The sequence below is a fragment of the Trichomycterus rosablanca genome, chromosome 4 (genome assembly GCF_030014385.1).
Source record: "Trichomycterus rosablanca isolate fTriRos1 chromosome 4, fTriRos1.hap1, whole genome shotgun sequence".
Classification (NCBI taxonomy): domain Eukaryota; kingdom Metazoa; phylum Chordata; class Actinopteri; order Siluriformes; family Trichomycteridae; genus Trichomycterus; species Trichomycterus rosablanca.
Genome location: NC_085991.1, coordinates 1,486,335 through 1,505,206, shown reverse-complemented (window position 1 = coordinate 1,505,206; position 18,872 = coordinate 1,486,335). Strand labels below are relative to the sequence as shown.

Sequence of the window (18,872 nt, the reverse complement as noted above, 5' to 3'; positions counted from 1 at the left end):
TCAATATTTTGTGTGGCCACCATTATTTCCCAGAACTGCCTTAACTCTCCTGGGCATGGAGTTTACCAGAGCTTCACAGGTTGCCACTGGAATGCTTTTCCACTCCTCCATGACGACATCACGGAGCTGGCGGATATTCGAGACTTTGCGCTCCTCCACCTTCCGCTTGAGGATGCCCCAAAGATGTTCTATTGGGTTTAGGTCTGGAGACATGCTTGGCCAGTCCATCACCTTTACCCTCAGCCTCTTCAATAAAGCAGTGGTCGTCTTAGAGGTGTGTTTGGGGTCATTATCATGCTGGAACACTGCCCTGCGAACCAGTTTCCGGAGGGAGGGGATCATGCTCTGCTTCAGTATTTCACAGTACATATTGGAGTTCATGTGTCCCTCAATGAAATGTAACTCCCCAACACCTGCTGCACTCATGCAGCCCCAGACCATGGCATTCCCACCACCATGCTTGACTGTAGGCATGACACACTTATCTTTGTACTTCTCACCTGATTGCAACCACACATGCTTGAGACCATCTGAACCAAACAAATTAATCTTGGTCTCATCAGACCATAGGACATGGTTCCAGTAATCCATGTCCTTTGTTGACATGTCTTCAGCAACTGTTTGCGGGCTTTCTTGTGTAAAGACTTCAGAAGAGGCTTCCTTCTGGGGTGACAGCCATGCAGACCAATTTGATGTAGTGTGCGGCGTATGGTCTGAGCACTGACAGGCTGACCCCCCACCTTTTCAATCTCTGCAGCAATGCTGACAGCACTCCTGCGCCTATCTTTCAAAGACAGCAGTTGGATGTGACGCTGAGCACGTGCACTCAGCTTCTTTGGACGACCAACGCGAGGTCTGTTCTGAGTGGACCCTGCTCTTTTAAAACGCTGGATGATCTTGGCCACTGTGCTGCAGCTCAGTTTCAGGGTGTTGGCAATCTTCTTGTAGCCTTGGCCATCTTCATGTAGCGCAACAATTCGTCTTTTAAGATCCTCAGAGAGTTATTTGCCATGAGGTGCCATGTTGGAACTTTCAGTGACCAGTATGAGAGAGTGTGAGAGCTGTACTACTAAATTGAACACACCTGCTCCCTATGCATACCTGAGACCTAGTAACACTAACAAATCACATGACATTTTGGAGGGAAAATGACAAGCAGTGCTCAATTTGGACATTTAGGGGTGTAGTCTCTTAGGGGTGTACTCACTTTTGTTGCCGGTGGTTTAGACATTAATGGCTGTATTTTGAGTTATTTTGAGGGAAGAATAAATGTACACTGTTATATAAGCTGCACACAGACTACTTTTCATTGTGTCAAATTTTCATTTTGTCAGTGTTGTCCCATGAAAAGATATACTTAAATATCTGCAGAAATGTGAGGGCTGTACTCACTTTTGTGATACACTGTATATATTAGGGCTGTCGAAGTTAACGCGATAATAACGCATTAACGCAATCATAATTTAACGCGATTTAAAAAAATAGTGCCGTTAACGCAAATTCTATTTGGCCCTGCGAGTCATCCGTAGTTCATGTTGAGACTTGCCACCGTTTTTCATTTGCGGTTTGTTAACATAATGTAACCGATCGTGGTAGTGATGCACTCGCTTAATAAAGAAATAAATACACGCTATATTCACAAGTTGTCGGGAGCAGAACACTTTATTAACTTATTCTGTTACCGTACCGGACAGCTGGAGTCATCGCGTTAGCCAAGCATGCTAGTCCATGAACTATGGAAGCCCCAAAGGGTCAAAACACACTCAATTCGTGTAGAAACGTCCATCAATTGTCACGATACAACCACAGAAAAGTCTGTTACAATAACTACGCCTTATCCCACCTAAAGCACCGCTGATCTACAATGTTTGGAGAAATTCTAACCTACAATCTGACATTTATACGAAGTCAAGGGTCTCTGCTGGATAGTATTACTGCCTAGTATGTGAGTGAATAAAACTCCCTTACAGTTTTCTCTTGTCCCAGCAGTTTTTAACATCAGTACATTTAGCATAAAATGTGTTCACCATTTTAATTGTAACATTTCACTTAAAAATCCCTGTTTTCTTCTTTTTTTTTTAAATGCGATTAATCGCGATTAACTATATGAAATTCTGAGATTAATCGCGATTAAAATTTTTAATCGTTTGACAGCCCTAATATATATATATATATAACTGTCACACGTAACTAATGTTGCTGACTTTTGTTGTCCACAAGTCATTTTATTGCGAGTCAATCCGAGTCATTTGAAACGAGTCAGAGTCGAGTCTGAAGTCGCTGTGTGTGTGACTCGGACTCGAGTCCCCGTCTCTGGTTGCCTGGTTCATGTAAAAAATGAAATAAAGTTTGCAACACCTTGACTTGGTTGATCGTTGCCTCGTTGGCCTCTTTCTCTGTGAAGTGTGACTTACTGAGCGTGTTTGTATCTGCAGGAATCGGCGGCTTCATGGTGAGGCAGAGGAACCGACTGGGCCAAAGCAAAACCAAACCGGCTCTGAGCAGGAAGGACTCCAGCGGCTCGGTCTCCGAAACCCAGCAGAGCAGAGATGAAGGTGAGTGTGGCCTATAATGGAGACCCCGTCATCTATAGGGAACGAGCCGTCTGTAGATTTAGGGTCTGTCTGAAAACCTAGTGACCCGCCCTGCTCCCCAACTACCTACCTGATCAGCTGCCTCAGTGGAGAGGATTCTAATAACACATGGAGCTCATAAGGCAGATCACTCAGAATTAAGACGCCTCTGTAGTTTAAAAGATCTAAGAATTTAGACATGCCCTCTTCTCTCTGTTTCAAAGGACTGAACTGACAAAATGACTCACTGACTCTGCTTTAAAGAACTACACTGACTCAATGACTCAGTGACTTTTTCAAAGGACTAACCTGAATAACTGACTCTGTTTCAAAGGACTGAACTGACTCAATGACTCATTGACTCTGTTTCAATGGACTGAACTGAATCAATGACTCACTGACTCTGTTTCAATGGACTAAACTGACTCACTGACTTTCAAAGGACTGAACTGAATCAATGATTCGCTGACTCTGTTTCAAAGGACTGAACTGAATCAGTGACTCGCTGACTCTGTTTCAAAGGACTGAACTGAATCAATGACTCGCTGACTGTTTCAAAGGACTGAACTGAATCAATGATTTGCTGACTCTGTTTCAAAGGACTGAACTGAATCAATGACTCGCTGACTCTGTTTCAAAGGACTGAACTGAATCAATGACTCGCTGACTCTGTTTCAAAGGACTGAACTGAATCAGTGACTCGCTGACTCTGTTTCAAAGGACTGAACTGAATCAATGACTCGCTGACTCTGTTTCAAAGGACTGAACTGAATCAATGACTCGCTGACTCTGTTTCAAAGGACTGAACTGAATCAGTGACTCGCTGACTCTGTTTCGAAGGACTGAACTGAATCAATGACTCGCTGACTCTGTTTCAAAGGACTGAACTGAATCGATGACTCGCTGACTCTGTTTCAAAGGACTGAACTGACTCAGTGACTGTCTCAATGGACTGAACTGACTCAGTGACTCTGTTTCAAAGGACTGAACTGACTCAATGACTCAGTGACTCTGTTTCAAAGGACTAACCTGAATAACTGACTCTGTTTCAAAGGACTAAACTGACTCAATGACTCGCTGACTCTGTTTCAAAGGACTGAACTGACTGCTTTAAAGGACTACACTGACTCAATGACTCAGTGACTCTGTTTTAATGGATTGCACTGACTCACTGACTGTTTCAAAGGACTGAACTGAATCAATGACTCACTGACTCTGTTTCAAAGGACTGAACTGAATCAATGACTCGCTGACTCTGTTTCAAAGGACTGAACTGAATCAATGACTCGCTGACTCTGTTTCAAAGGACTGAACTGAATCAGTGACTGTCTCAATGTACTGAACTGACTCAGTGACTCTGTTTCAAAGGACTGAACTGACTCAATGACTCAGTGACTCTGTTTCAAAGGACTAACCTGAATAACTGACTCTGTTTCAAAGGACTAAACTGACTCAATGACTCGCTGACTCTGTTTCAAAGGACTGAACTGACTGCTTTAAAGGACTGAACTGAATCAATGACTCAGTGACTCTGTGTCAATGGATTGAACTGACTCAGTGACTGTCTCAATGGATTGCACTGACTCACTGACTGTTTCAAAGGACTGAACTGAATCAATGACTCGCTGACTCTGTTTTAATGGACTGAACTGAATCAATGACTCGCTGACTCTGTTTTAATGGACTGAACTGAATCAATGACTCGCTGACTCTGTTTCAAAGGACTGAACTGAATCAATGACTCGCTGACTCTGTTTCAAAGGACTGAACTGAATCAATGACTCGCTGACTCTGTTTCAAAGGACTGAACTGAATCAATGGCTCGCTGACTCTGTTTTAATGGACTGAACTGAATCAATGACTCGCTGACTCTGTTTCAAAGGACTGAACTGAATCAATGACTCGCTGACTCTGTTTCAAAGGACTGAACTGAATCAATGACTCGCTGACTCTGTTTCAAAGGACTGAACTGAATCAATGACTCGCTGACTCTGTTTCAAAGGACTGAACTGACTCATTGACGATGTGATCAGTGGGCTTTTGTGTTTCTGCAGGATGGGCCGATCCGATGCCCGACGTGCCGATGGACGAGAAGTCGGCCATGTGCGATTTCAACGAGAGCGCCGAGGTGAAGGTGCGCAAACGCTACAAGAAGAAGAAAACCAAGCTAGAAGAAGCGTTTCCTACTTATCTACAGGTACCAACCGCGCTCACGTCCACTCCCATCTCCACAACACGTCCGTTGAGCTCGGTAGTGAATGTACGTGTGTCCTGCAGGAGGCGTTCTTCGGGAAGGACCTGCTGGATAAGAGTAAGCAGAGCAGGCAGGAGACCACCAGGATGTTCGAGGACGATAAAGAGTGCAGGCACCACGCCGGCGTCCCGAGACCTGCGCCATCCGACACGCCGGTCGTCACGTCGACACCGCAGCCTAGTAAAATGGCACCGCCACGTAAGACACACACACACACAGCATAACACACACACACACATTACTTTGTGCTTGGGGCAATTTAAGCTGCTCGGGGGTCCAGTAGTGCTGCTGCTGCTGGGATAAACAAGCTGTGGACCAAACGTTCGGTGAATAGTCAGATCTCAAATGAATCTAAACGCGAGGAATCGATGGACCACCAGATGCTTTCGGATTGGTCTGTGTGACGCCGACTGTGTATATTCTAAGTACAAGGGATCTTCAAAAAGTCTCCGCACTAATGTTATATATATTTTGGTTATAAGCGGTGAGGTTGGGAGGAGGTGTAATTGGGCGTGCCCGACAGACGCTTATAGTCCGGATTCAGCTCCATCTGATTTACACCTTTTTGGACGCTCAGAGACGCTTTAAGGGGAAGAAGATTTTCATGTGATGATGTGAAAGCAGCGGCGCATCAGTGATTTTTTTGCTGACGGCGTTAAACAGCTGGTACGACGCTGGAAAAAAGCATCGGAAGGCGACGATGTAGAAAAGTGATGGAGTTTGTTTTTGAAATTCTTAGTAAATAGAGTAGTTTGTAGTCCTACAATTACTAACTGTAGTTCATCTGTTTCTCTACATGCTTTGTTACCCCCCTTTCATTGTTCAATGGTCAGGACCCCCACAGAGCAGGTATTATTTAGGTGGTGGATGATTCTCAGCACTGCAGTGACACTGACATGGTGGTGGTGTGTTAGTGTGTGTTGTGCTGGTATGAGTGGTTTTAAACACTGTGTCCACTCACTGTCCCCTCTATTAGACGCTCCTACCTAGTCGGTCCACCTTGTAGATGTAAAGTCAGAGACGATCGCTCATCTATTGCTGCTGTTTGAGTCGCTCGTCTTCTAGACCTTCATCGGTGGTCACAGGACGCTGCCCACGGGGCGCTGTTGGGTGGATATTTTTGGTTGGTGGACTATTCTCAGTCCAGCAGTGACAGTGAGGTGTTTAAAAACTCCAGCAGCGCTGCTGTGTCTGATCCACTCGTACCAGCACAACACACACTAACACACCACCACCATGTCAGTGTCACTGCAGTGCTGAGAATCATCCACCACCTAAATAATACCTAAAAGAACAGCATGAAAGGGGGTAACAAAGCATGTAGAGAAACAGATGGACTACAGTCAGTAATTGTAGAACTACAAAGTGCTTCTATATGGTAAGTGCTCTATTATATTTTATTATCAGGGAGCTGTGAGGAGCCGCTGGTGGATCTGTCCGAGGTGCTGAAGTCAGACTCAGAACTGCTGGGAATGCTGTCCGATAACATGAGCAAACAGAGTGACGAGTCCGGTAGGACCATCATCATCACCATCATCATCATCATCATTTACTCACTCACCTGATCACCCTTCACTCCTCTCTCTCTCTCTCTTTTCTCTCTCTTACTCTCGCTCGGTCACTCCGATGTGTTCTGGCTTCTGTACTCTTCACTTCCCGCGACATAAACACCTTTTTTTATCCTCCAGTTGATTTTGCTCTCGTCCTGGATTCATTTCCTCACTCATTTGTGTTTTGTTTTGGTTTGGGTTCCTGTAGGTCTTGATTTTTGCCCTTTCCAGGTTGACTGCTCTCCTTCACCGTTTGGTAAGATCATCAAAAATTCGCAAATCATTTTTCTCTCTCTGCTCTCTGCATCTGCTTTTTCTCACTATTATTTCAGTATATTTGTTTGGCTAGATTGGCTCTGATCTATTTAGGAAACCTTTGGTAGATTTCTTGAGTTAGTCAGATAGTTGAGTGTGAATTTTTGTAAGAAATATCCACACAGCTACCAGAGATGTTCACAAGTCACAAAATACGAGTCCGAGTCGAGTCACGAGTCAATATAATCTACACAAAACATATATTGTAAATGTAGAGTAGAAATAAAGAAATAATCTGTAAGTTCAGATAAAAACAACGACAGATTAGCGAGTGTATTTAGCCGTTTTACTTCGTGCCTTTACTTTCCTCCTCATTGTGTAAATGAATGTAATTTCTGTAACAAGAAGGTTCCAGTTAAAAGCTTCAACTGATACGTTTTGTTTTCATTACAGAACAAAAGCGCTCGATAAATCACGGCACAGCGGCCAAAATCCCAAACACGGCAAAAACCATCATAACCGCTGCTTACCTTAGCTTCTGTTCTTCCAGATGCTATTACATTTATAAGCGCGCGTCCCATTAGGAACAGAATCCGTTATTTTGTAAACGTGCTTATAATTAAAAACCTCCAAACTTTTCCCGGTGGTGAAGTAAAACAGGAAGTGGTTAGAAAGCCGATCGAGCGTTTCATTACCACGTCATCTGTGTGACGCAAACTGAATAAATGCAAATAACAGCATTTCTTACTAACAATTACAATCAGAAGCTCTGATTGGTTCAGAAAGCGTCTTTCAATCATTAGCGCCGATTCTGTAGGAGCGTTCCATTCACCCCGGCTGTTCCTGTGAAGTGCACTAGGTAGGGTATTCCACCATTTTAAGTGAGATTCCAATCCAAAGGGGAGGGAGTAGGGAGCGACGCTTCATCACTACGCCGGAAGCTGGCGGGAACATTTACACATTGTGTGTGTTGTGGGTTAAGACGACCGGAGTGTTATTATTATTATTATTATTATTATTATTATTATTATTATTATTATTAGAGAGCAGAAAATGACACGATCAGAATGATGTTGGGTCATATATATATATATATAATTGTCACACGTCTAAATACTCGACCCATCGTGGTGTTAATTCAAGTATCTAGACTCTAGGTGGCAGTGAATCGAAGCTTTGACATGGAACGTGCTTGTAATCCTGTGCTGACGTACAGCAGCCACCCATGTTCGCGGTTAGGGTTTACTTTCCGAGCCCGGCAAAGAGACCACTGTTCCACGTACTGCTCAACGGTTCCGATCAAACCAGCCTTATTTAAGTAGGCACAGTCGATCCTCATCAGAATCACAACCAGGATGTTTCTACACCATCAAATTAATCAGCTTAGTTCGTTCAAGGTTCGAATTTCTGTGGTGCGGATTCAGACTCGCCCACACACACACACACACACACGCGCGCGCGTTTTTATACCGATACACCCATCCAGCCTTGATGCATTCAGCACGTTCCCGAAAGACGCGGTGAACAGCGTGACCAAGGACGATTTCTAAAAGCCGTGAAGCAAACATGAGAGAAAAGAGCCGTCCTTATATTTTCCGCTTCGGTCTGCTGGGTTTAGTGCAGAACGAGGTTTTATAGAGACGATCGATCGGCGTGCAGCCTCGGATTCAGCCGAGGTTTAAAAGAAAGATGTTTTTGGTGGTTTCATCTTATAAATGCTGCTTGAGGCCTTTCTGGGTTTTTTTTTCTTCCAATTTGTTTACGTTTAATTTCCCATTGCATAAATCCACCAGCCGCTTCTTGTCACCAGACAGTCGGGATTCCTTACAGAAAGCTTGAACATGTATAGGAACCACGATGTTCCCTCTGTGTTACCTACTGCTTGTGCTGATGTGACAGCCTGACACTAGGGGTCAGTAGAGCAGCGTCTGACTTTCCCGCCCTCGTTTCCATGTGGAAGCGTCCCACGCTGACGACTCAAATCAAGTCAAGTCAAATTTATTTATATAGCGCTTTTTACAATGGGCGTCGTCTCAATGCAACTATACAGAATCCAGGACCGACAGACCAAAAACCCCTGTTGAGCAAGCCGAGGGCGACAGTGGCAAGGAAAGACTCCCTTAAAATTACAGGAAGGAACCTTGAGAGGAACCAGACCCAGCAGGGATCCCCGTCCTCTTTGGGTGATTTGAATAAATAGGATTTACACAAATCATACACACACAAAATTAAAATGAACTAAAAGTTATAACTAGCAAAAAATAATTGGAGTTCTTTATTATCTGTCTGTGATAGTCTGTAGTGAGTTCTTGACATTTTTGGTGCAAACAAGCCAGGTTGCCGTCACATCTAGCAGGAGCAGCATTGTTGGCACTGCAGTCTCGACGTGCAGTCTTTAACCTCGGGGTAAAACAACAGAAGATGGAGTTAAAATGTGAAATCGTTAAGAGTAAAATGTCAGTTCTAGGGAGAGCGAGCAGGTAGCAAAGTAATGAAGGCTTTACAGGGCATCAGCGCCCACCTCCACCACCATCATCAAACCTGAGTGATCGGACAGGAGAGGCAGAACGACAGCAACCCAACATCTCTGATCACCACGAGTTTCTATCACCAAGAACCCCCGAGCTCTGCGCCTTTGTGTATATTCAGGGTGGGCAGCTCCGGTCCTAGAGGTCAGAAACATGAGAGCACCAGACTGCCCAGACCCCAGACCTCCAGGACCGGAGCCACACACTCCTAGTTTAAGAAGACTAATCAAAATAATAATAAAATAATCTTATTAGTGCACATTATGCCACGTGCATGTTGGTGCCATTTTGGTAGCAGCGGTGCACGTGAGCGTGAGGGGTCTAATAGATGTTGGGCCGATGGAGGTTCCTCCTAGTTCACGTGTTATTGGTAGCTAATAAAATACTAGCATGTCTTACTAGTTAGACTAGATTTGTTAGCCCACTTAGATAGTTTGCTTGTCCCAAACCGACTGCATGTTTGTTTGTTCCGTTCTCAGCCGGACTGGACGTCGCTCCTCTCACAGAAGAGGCTTCGGTTTCCTCTCAGCCCAATCATGGCCGGACGTCATCGCAGGACGAGCCGCTGGACGGCATCCTGAGTCCCGAGCTGGACAAGATGGTCACGGACGGTCAGTAATTATGGTTAAAAATCGAACCCAAAATTCTGATTCGTTTGACTTCAAGAGCCACGCTGAAAGAAACCACTTCTTCTTTTCCAGAGTCCATCCTGAGCCGCCTGTACAAAATTCCAGGTACGTACGTAATCCTCACAATCATTAAGCAGCTTTTAACTCGTCTCAAACACAGTTAGATAGATAACAGACGACCGAAAGTATGTGGACACCTGACCTCGCGTTTGTTTAACATGTTCCTCCACATTAAACTGACCCAGACCGTGTCTTTACTGGCCTTGCCTTGTGTACGGTGCTCATGAAGAAGCTAAACCTAATTGTACACCACTGTACAGAGTAACCTTGGTTTAACCGACCTCCATTTAAAGGATTTCAATCTAATTTAATGGACAGAATCTGGAAAATCGAAGCGTCTCGAGACCTGCAGTTCAGTGATCGTCCACTGGTCAGCGCACAACTCTCTCTCTGTGCTTACATGAGCGATCGGCTTTGTTTTGTTGGGAGGCTCGCTCTGTTCTCGCCTTTTTCTCTGTGTTTTATGCTTCATTTTTATATACAGAGTCCTGCTATACGATCACGGCAAAAACCCCCAGTAGTGCAGTACAGCAATTTAAACATTTATTTACATCTCTATTTACATATGTGCATGTTTAGCACATTTGTTGACCTTAGTGCTGTGTTTTCATATATCTTTGCACCCCCTGGATAAAAAACCCTGCCATACACCGATCAGCCATAACATTAAAACCACCTCCTTGTTTCTACACTCACTGTCCATGTTATCAGCTCCACTTACCATATAGAAGCACTTTGTAGTTCTACAATTACTGACTGTAGTCCTTTTACCCTGTTCTTCAATAGTCAGGACTCCCACAGGACCACCACAGAGCAGGTATTATTTAGGTGGTGGATGATTCTCAGCACTGCGGTGACACTGACATGGTGGTGGTGTGTTAGTGTGTGTTGTGCTGGTATGAGTGGATCAGACACAGCAGCGCTGCTGGAGTTTTTAAACACCTCACTGTCACTGCTGGACTGAGAATCGTCCACCGACCAAAAATATCCAGCCGACAGCACCCCGTGGGCACTGATGAAGGTCTAGAAGATGAGCGACTCAAACAGCAGCAATAGATGAGCGATCGTCTCTGACTTTACATCTACAAGGTGGACCGACTAGGTAGGAGCGTCTAATAGAGTGACCATTGAAGAACAGGGTGAAGTATGTAGAGAAACAGATGGACTACAGTCAGTAATTGTAGAACTACAAAGTGCTCCTATATGGTAAGTGGAGCTGATAACATGGACAGTGAGTGTAGAAACAAGGAGGTGGTTATAATGTTATGGCCGATCGGTGTATGTCTTAATAGAAAGTCTAGTGTGTAGATCCTAATAAATAAATAAATGTACGTAACAGAACTCTGTGTCTCTGCGCAGAACTGGAGGGGAAGGACGTCGAAGATCTGTTCACAGCCGTGTTGAGTCCCAGCACCAGCCAGCCGGCTCAGGTTCCTCCTCAGACCCAGGGAACACACCCTCTGCATGGACATCCTGGTCAGGGTCCTCACACCTCACACATCAACTCAGGTACTGTACCGGACCGTTCTCAGTTCCTATAACTCGGCTTTGTTGTATATCTAGAGAACTCTGGATGGTGGTGTTTGGATGTCCTTCCTGAGGCCACCTACCTGCGAGGACATCGTTACTAACCAGTATGACCACTGATCTCTCTAACTTGTTTTATTTCTGCTCAGGAATGTTTCCCAGAATGCCGGTGATGAACGGCATGATGCCACCCAATCAGCAGTTCCCCTCATCGCAGATTCCGTCGGGCGCAGGAGTGCCGAGAAACTTCCCCCCCATGCAGCGGGCACCTTTCTCAGACAATCCGAGGTGAGACCTGAAATTCTGCTCCGTCCGTCCGTCCCTCCGTGCTTTTACTTGTACTGACCTCCACGTTTCTGATTTCCCGTATCGAACAGGGACAGGACGTTCGCCCCGATGGTACGGGACGCAGCGGGTCCGTGGTCCGCCGCGGGACCGGGTCCAGGATCGGTTTCAGTCCCGAGCCCGGCTCCGTCCCCCGCTCCGGGGTCCGAGGGAGACACGGACTCTTTATCCACCGCTCAGAAGAGCATGCTGAAGTGGGAGAAGGAGGAGACGCTGGGGGAACTGGCGACCGTGGCGCCCGTCCTCTACACCAACGTCAACTTCCCCAACCTCAAAGACGAGTACCCAGGTGGGTGGAATTCGGGCTAAGATGGAACTCGGTCTGTCCATTAGGACGTGGTCGGGACGCCGCTTGAGCCCCAGTTTTCTCGTCCGGCGTTACCTTCACCTGACCTCACGAATGCTTTCTTAAATGACCAAGGTTCTAGAGTTGTTAATGGTCAAGAGTCCACATACTTATGGACCATGCAAGTGTAGTCTGAGACGCCGTATTTCATTGTAGTACTGTCGCCTCACAGAGAAGAAGGTCCTGGGTTTGATTCCTCTCTGTGTGGGGTTTGCATGTTCTCCCCGTGTCGGTGTGGGTTTCCTCCGGGTGCTCCGGTTTCCTCCCACAGTCCAAAGACGTGCAAGTGAGGAGACACAAAATTGTCCATGACTGTGTTTGTAACCCAAGTGTGTAAAACATGACGTTAAAATCTTAATAAATAAATAAATAAATAATAAATATGATACTTGATGGTTTTACAGACTGGCAGACACGAGTGAAGCAAATCGCCAAGCTGTGGAGAAAAGCAAGTTCCCAGGACAGAGCTCCGTATGTGGTAAGATACACGCCATCAGCATAAACGTATACAAATAATAATAACAAAGTACTATGTGTGAGATACACCGATCAGGCAGAACATTATGACCACAGGTGAAGTGAAGTGAATAACACTGATTATCTCTTCATCACGGCACCTGTTATGGCTTGTGACGGCTAGACGACCGGGTCAGAGCATCTCCAGAATTGCAGCTCTTGTGGGGTGTGTCCCGGTCTGCGGTGGTCAGTATCTTTCAGAAGTGGTCCAAGGAAGGAACAGTGGTGAACCGGCGACGGGGTCGTGGGCGGCCGAGGCTCATCGATGCACGTGTGGTCCGATTAATGCTGGTTCTGATAGAAAGGTGTTAAGATACGCAGAGCGTCACAGTTGCTGGGCTGTTTTGGCAGCAAACGGGGGACCAACAGAATATAACGAAGGTGGTCATAATGTTATGCCTGATCGGTGTACGTCAGAGGAGGCGAGGGTCAAAATGAAAGCAGTCCAAATTGGGTGTAACTACCCCAATGATTGATGTGGTCACTACTAAGTCTCTTAACTGAGTTCGGTTTTGTTGTCTTGCCCACATGCACAGGTGGTTAAGGTGCTGGACTAGTAATCTGAAGGTTGCCAGTTCAAGCCCCACCATCGACAAGTTGCCACTGTTGGGCCCTTAACCCTCAAACTGTGTTCAGTCAGGTCGTTTTGGATGCCCACATCATGGTGGTTTCCAGGTTTCAAGGGCAGTGGTAGCTCAGTGGTTAAGGTGCTGGACTAGTAATCTGAAGGTTGCCAGTTCAAGCCCCACCATCAACAAGTTGCCACTGTTGGGCCCTTGAGCAAGGCCCTTAACCCTCAGTAGCTTAGATTGATCGGTGTACGACAGGTAGTGAGGTTCTCCGTACGTACTGAGGCTCCACACGTCGTCCACACGAGTTCGGTTTTGTCTTGCCCACATGCCCAGGTGGTTAAGGTGCAGGACCAGTAATCTGAAGGTTGCCAGTTTAAGCCCCACCATCAACAAGTTGCCACTGTTGGGCCCCTGAAACTGTATTCAGTCATAATTGTAAGTCGTTTTGGATGAGTTTTACATTCAAATGCATCGTTTACAGCAAAAGGCTCGAGACAACAGGGCCGCGCTGCGCATCAACAAGGTCCAGATGACCAACGAGACCATCAAGAGGCAGCAGCAGCCCCAGGCCTCCCAGCCCATAGAGACGTTCGACCCCGCCATTCCTCCCATGGACCCGGAGCTCCTGTTTAAAGACCCGCTGAAGCACAAGGAGTCCGAGCAGGAGCAGGAGTGGAAGATGAGACAGGTACGTCCCACACCCTGACACCGAGGAAAGTGTTAAAAGTGAGCGAGTGAGTCACGAGTCAATATAATCTACACAAAACATATATTATAAATGTAGCGTAGAAATAAAGAAATAATCTGTAAGTTCAGATAAAAACAACAACAGATTAGCGAGTGTATTTAGCCGTTTTACTTCGTGTCTTTACTTTCCTCCTCATTGTGTAAATGAATGTAATTTCTGTAACAAGAAGGTTCCAGTTAAAAGCTTCAACTGATACGTTTTGTTTTCATTACAGAACAAAAGCGCTCGATAAATCACGGCACGGCGGCCAAAATCCCAAACACAGCAAAAACATCATAACCGCTGCTTACCTTAGCTTCTGTTCTTCCAGATGCTATTACATTTATAAGCGCGCGTCCCATTAGGAACAGAATCCGTTATTTTGTAAATGTGCTTATAATTAAAAACCTCCAAACTTTTCCCGGTGGTGAAGTAAAACAGGAAGTCGTTAGAAAGCCGATCGAGCGTTTCATTACCACGTCATCTGTGTGACGCAAACCGAATAAATGCAAATAACAGCATTTCTTACTAACAATTACAATCAGAAGCTCTGATTGGTTCAGAAAGCGTCTTTCAACCATCAGCACCGATTCTGTAGGAGCGTTCCGTTCACATTATCTGTTCCAGTGAAGTGCACTACGTAGGGTATTCCACAATTTTAAGTAGTGGAAGCTGGAAGCTGGATGGAACATTTACACATTGTGTGTGTTGGGGGATAAGACGGCCGGAGCGTTATTATTATTATTATATTTATTATTATTATTATTATTATTGTTATTATTGTTATTATTATTATTATTATATTTATTATTATTATTATTATTAGAGAGCAGAAAATGATACGATCAGAATGATGTCGGATCATATGTGTATATAATTATCACACGTAACTAATGTTAACACATGCTGACGCTAGAGACTCTTGTTGTTTACGAGTCATTTGAAACGAGTCCGAGTCGAGTCTGAAGTCGCTGTGTGTGTGATTGAATGAATATTTGGCAACCTGCGGGATAAAGCGGCTAGTAAAGATTAATGAGGGTCTAGAACCAGAAGATTTACACTAGTAAACCCATGGTAAAGCATAGTATGTTACTCTAAATGGGTTCTGTGCTATGGTTTATGGATATATATCGTAAATATGAACCTTTTTTACGCAGCAAATGAGACAGAAGAGTAAACAACAAGCCAAGATCGAAGCCACACAGAAACTCGAGCAGGTAAAAAACGAGCAGCTTCAGCAGCAACAGCAGCAGCAGTTAAAAACGGGTCAGTCAGACCTCGACACGTCGGGCAGCCTCCAAAGTCCCGCTTCCTCGCATTCCAGCAACGAGAACATGTCTCCCGTTCAGCCCGGTTCTAAAAACGGGGTCGACAAGCCACACCTCACGGGAACCCCGACGTCGGGTTCACCGGACGACGTCTTTTTACGCCCGCATCCTCCGCCGCCCTCGTCGGGATCTCAGCCACAATCCCCTCAGATGTTCTCGCCAGGTTCTTCTGGATCTAGGCCGTCCTCACCCTGGGATCCTTATTGCAAAATGGTCGGGACGCCCCGGCCACCGCCGAGCGGCCCCGGTGCTAACCGTCGGAACTCTGAATCCGGGAAATCCCCCCGGAGTCTGTCGGAGGAACGTGGGAAGAGCATCGGGTCACCACCAGCCCTCAGCGTCGACCCATACGCTAAACCTCCGGACACACCCAGGCCTGGCGGTCAGACGGATCCCTTCCTCAAGCCCATGTGCCCTCCCAGGCCTAGTCAGGCCATCGAAGGCGGGAGGAACCTCATCGGCTCTCCAGGACACGATCCCTTCTCCAGGGGAGGCGGAAGAAAGGAATCGTATCAACGAATGCCTCAAGGGAAGATGATTCTTTCGGATCCTTACGCGCGCCCCCTGCTCGCTCCGATCCCGGGGAGTAACGAGTCTGGGTCCGTCCAGCTTTTCAAAACTCCCATGCCGCCTCCTCAAGCTCAGGAATCCGGTACAGCCGTGCAGGCGAGACGAGCGATGGGCGATCCCTTCGAGCGGCCGATGATGCCACCTCGTTCCTCGGAGGCGTTTCAGCAGAATGACCCGTACGCGCATCCTCCGCTGACTCCGCATCCGGGCAAGAGCGACAGCTATGAGAATCAAGCGAGAATCCCGCGCCAACCTCAGGCCCATACGTTCGCCCAGCCTGGCACCATGACCAATCAGCCCACTTTTGCACACGCGCCCTCGGCGGCAAGGCCAGACTTCTCTACGTGCGATCCTTTTGGTCAGTCCGCGTATTCGAACCCGTACGCTCGAATGCCAGGGACTCCGAGACCCCACGACCCTGAACCTTACTCTCGCCAGTCTGCCCCGTCACATCCTGTCAGCATGAACCAAGCAACCTCCCAGCAACCTCAGGCGCACATCCGGATGCAGCCTAACATCTCCATGGATCCGTACGCGCAGCCTCCCGGAACGCCGCATCCCGGCATTCCTGAGCGATTCCCCATGCCCATGCCACAAAGTCTCCACCCGGTCACTCATGCTCAGCCGGTCGTGTCCAATCCATACGCGCAAGCCCCAAGGACGCCTCATCCTGCAGGCCAGGGTATAAGACCGGGATCTCTGTCCACTCAGGACGCCTTCTCGCCACCTCGGGTCTTGATGCAGGACGCGTTCGCCACCCCGGCGATTCCAGGCGCCCAGACTCCGAGGCATCCTGGTACGGCCGATGAGAGCAGCGTCTCCCGGTCACCGTCCAGTCAGCCAGGCCAGACTCCAGTCCATGACCCGTTTGAGCAGATGTCTACCAATTCTCACCCCCAGTTTGCTGAAAACGTAGAGCCAGGGTTGGGGCATGGCACCGTGCCGATGGGTCAGCAGAATGTCGAGGTTCAAACTATCCCTCTAGCAGAGGCTGAGGAAAGGATGAAACAGGTATGATTTATTATTATTAAGATTATTATTAAGATTTCCTTTAACTATAAGCATTCTAATCCGAATTTACGTCGTTTTGATTGTAGCGCCAGCGTATCCGAGACCTGCTCCTCAGACAGCAGCAGCAGAAGAGTGCCATCCGTCAAGACAAGAACCCGCAGGAGCAGCATGTCACCATGACCCCTGGAACCTCTCAACAGTGGGGTCAGGACATCGGGGGTCAGCAAAATGACTTGTTCAACCGTCCGCCGCCACCGTATCCTGGCCCAGGCGCTGTGAGGAACCCTCAGAGGTTTCTCGGACCGTACCAAGGGGATCAGCGAGGGCCTGTACCTGACGGCTCATTTCCTAGACCTCAGTTACCAGGAGACGTTAATAATGTCGGGCTACTGGGAGCAAGGTGGGTATTTAGGGACCTTTATAATGGGATCTAGTGTAATGAACATGTTGTCCAGCTTGTGTAATATGTATTGTGTCATTCTTCCATTTAATCACAGGTTAGGATTTATGCCCGGTGTTCAAACGCCAGCTATGAGACCCCATCAAATGCAGGACTCGATGATGGAAGGCCATCCACAGATGAGAAGGTCCATGTCTATAGATCTTGGGAAGACGTTAGGAGGAACCCCTATGGGACTCCAGACTCTGCCACACCAAGTCATGCACATGCAGCAGCACAGTATCATGGGCCAACAATTCATCGAGCTCAGGCACAGACCCCCCGAGAGCAGGTTCCGGCTCCCGTTCGGACCTCAGGTCATGCAAGGGAACCAAATGGTTTCACCGTTACAGCTGCAGAGACCTCCGGGGTTCATGGGTGGACAAGAAATGGGATTTTTGGCCAAACCTTTGGATCCTAATATGAATCAAGGACAAGCGGTGGCGCCGGAGATGCACGGCACGATGGGTATGGAGAACATGCATCAAACGAATGCGCTGATCCGACCCGGGCATTATCAGGTCCCACTCATGAGGTCGCTCAGCCAACCGGCTTCGAACGAAACCTTCGGAGGTTCCGCCGCGCCGATGTCCTCTGCGGCGTCGAACGAAGACGCTTTACCGATGAGCGAAGGACCCGAGGAGAAGATCGATCCAGAGGATTCGGCGGTGAAAGAGCTGGAAGACGTCGAGGTCAAGGATCTCGTCGATACGGATCTAGAGAACGGGGAGGACCTGGATTTGGCGAACGACCTCCACCTGGAGGAGATCTTCATGTCGTCGGGAAAATTCGATCTCATCGCCTACACGGACGCAGACCTCGACCTCAGCGAGGACCTGGACCTCAACGATCCCATCGACGACCACGGGCAGAGCCCCGAGCTCCGAAACGAAGACGCCGAGAAGACGCCGTGCAGTTCCTCCGATCCGTGCGGAGATGGGAAACCGGAGGTGTCTCCTAGCGACATCAAAACCGAGGATTTTCAGAACCAGGGTCCGTTAAAAGCCGAGGAAGATATAAAAACCGAAGTGGATAGTGGGTGTCTGCAGGCGGCTTCGTGCAAGAACCAAACAGCTAAAAATCCAGCGATGAATCAGGAACACTGCGCAAGCATCACCCAAGCTGGTGTTCACCTCGATGCCACTCCAGTACTCTGTAGTTTACTGGTGTCGCCAGATAACAAATCGCACAAACAGGACGGCTTCGGCCAATCAGCATCTCAGAGCAGCCTTCAGAACCTTCAGAGCTCCACGTACGCACTGAAAATGGAATCTGGCCCGGTTACAGACCCGTCTCGCGATGCTTCGGAACAAGGTCCCATCGAGGACGCGGCCTCGGCGTCCGTGTTCGGACTGGACCAGAAGGACGCCCTGCTGTCGGCCGAGCAGCCCGGCGCGGCGCTGTCGTCCCAGCAGGGCCAGCAGAACCGCCTGCTCCTCCTGGAGGAGCAGCCGCTGCTCTTGCAGGACCTTCTGGATCAGGAGAGGCAGGAGCAGCAGCAGCAGAAGCAGATGCAGGCGATGATCCGGCAGCACTCCAACGACACGTTCTTCCCCAACATAGGTACACGTGCGCCAGTACGGGTCAGATTTCTATCGAATAAGCTTTGTTTCGGTCTAATAAGGTTGTATTTTTTACTCTC

At 47.5% G+C, this 18,872-nt stretch overlaps 1 protein-coding gene across 5 annotated transcripts in view; it reads left to right on the top strand.

Moving 5' to 3' along the window:
* Positions 1 to 18,872, top strand: part of kmt2cb (lysine (K)-specific methyltransferase 2Cb) — a 92,245-nt gene that overhangs the window by 52,991 nt on the left and 20,382 nt on the right. For 4 of the 5 annotated variants that reach the window (XM_062993752.1, XM_062993753.1, XM_062993751.1 and 1 more), the window contains 15 exons: positions 2,436 to 2,555; positions 4,628 to 4,770; positions 4,851 to 5,025; positions 6,235 to 6,339; positions 6,586 to 6,633; positions 9,640 to 9,771; positions 9,862 to 9,894; positions 11,209 to 11,358; positions 11,526 to 11,664; positions 11,754 to 12,010; positions 12,472 to 12,545; positions 13,637 to 13,843; positions 15,040 to 16,791; positions 16,878 to 17,191; positions 17,289 to 18,793. In XM_062993752.1, the coding sequence (XP_062849822.1) occupies positions 2,436 to 2,555; positions 4,628 to 4,770; positions 4,851 to 5,025; positions 6,235 to 6,339; positions 6,586 to 6,633; positions 9,640 to 9,771; positions 9,862 to 9,894; positions 11,209 to 11,358; positions 11,526 to 11,664; positions 11,754 to 12,010; positions 12,472 to 12,545; positions 13,637 to 13,843; positions 15,040 to 16,791; positions 16,878 to 17,191; positions 17,289 to 18,793 (5,154 nt within the window). The remainder of the gene's footprint in view (positions 1 to 2,435; positions 2,556 to 4,627; positions 4,771 to 4,850; positions 5,026 to 6,234; positions 6,340 to 6,585; positions 6,634 to 9,639; positions 9,772 to 9,861; positions 9,895 to 11,208; positions 11,359 to 11,525; positions 11,665 to 11,753; positions 12,011 to 12,471; positions 12,546 to 13,636; positions 13,844 to 15,039; positions 16,792 to 16,877; positions 17,192 to 17,288; positions 18,794 to 18,872) is intronic. The other variant, XM_062993754.1, reaches the window with a different exon arrangement.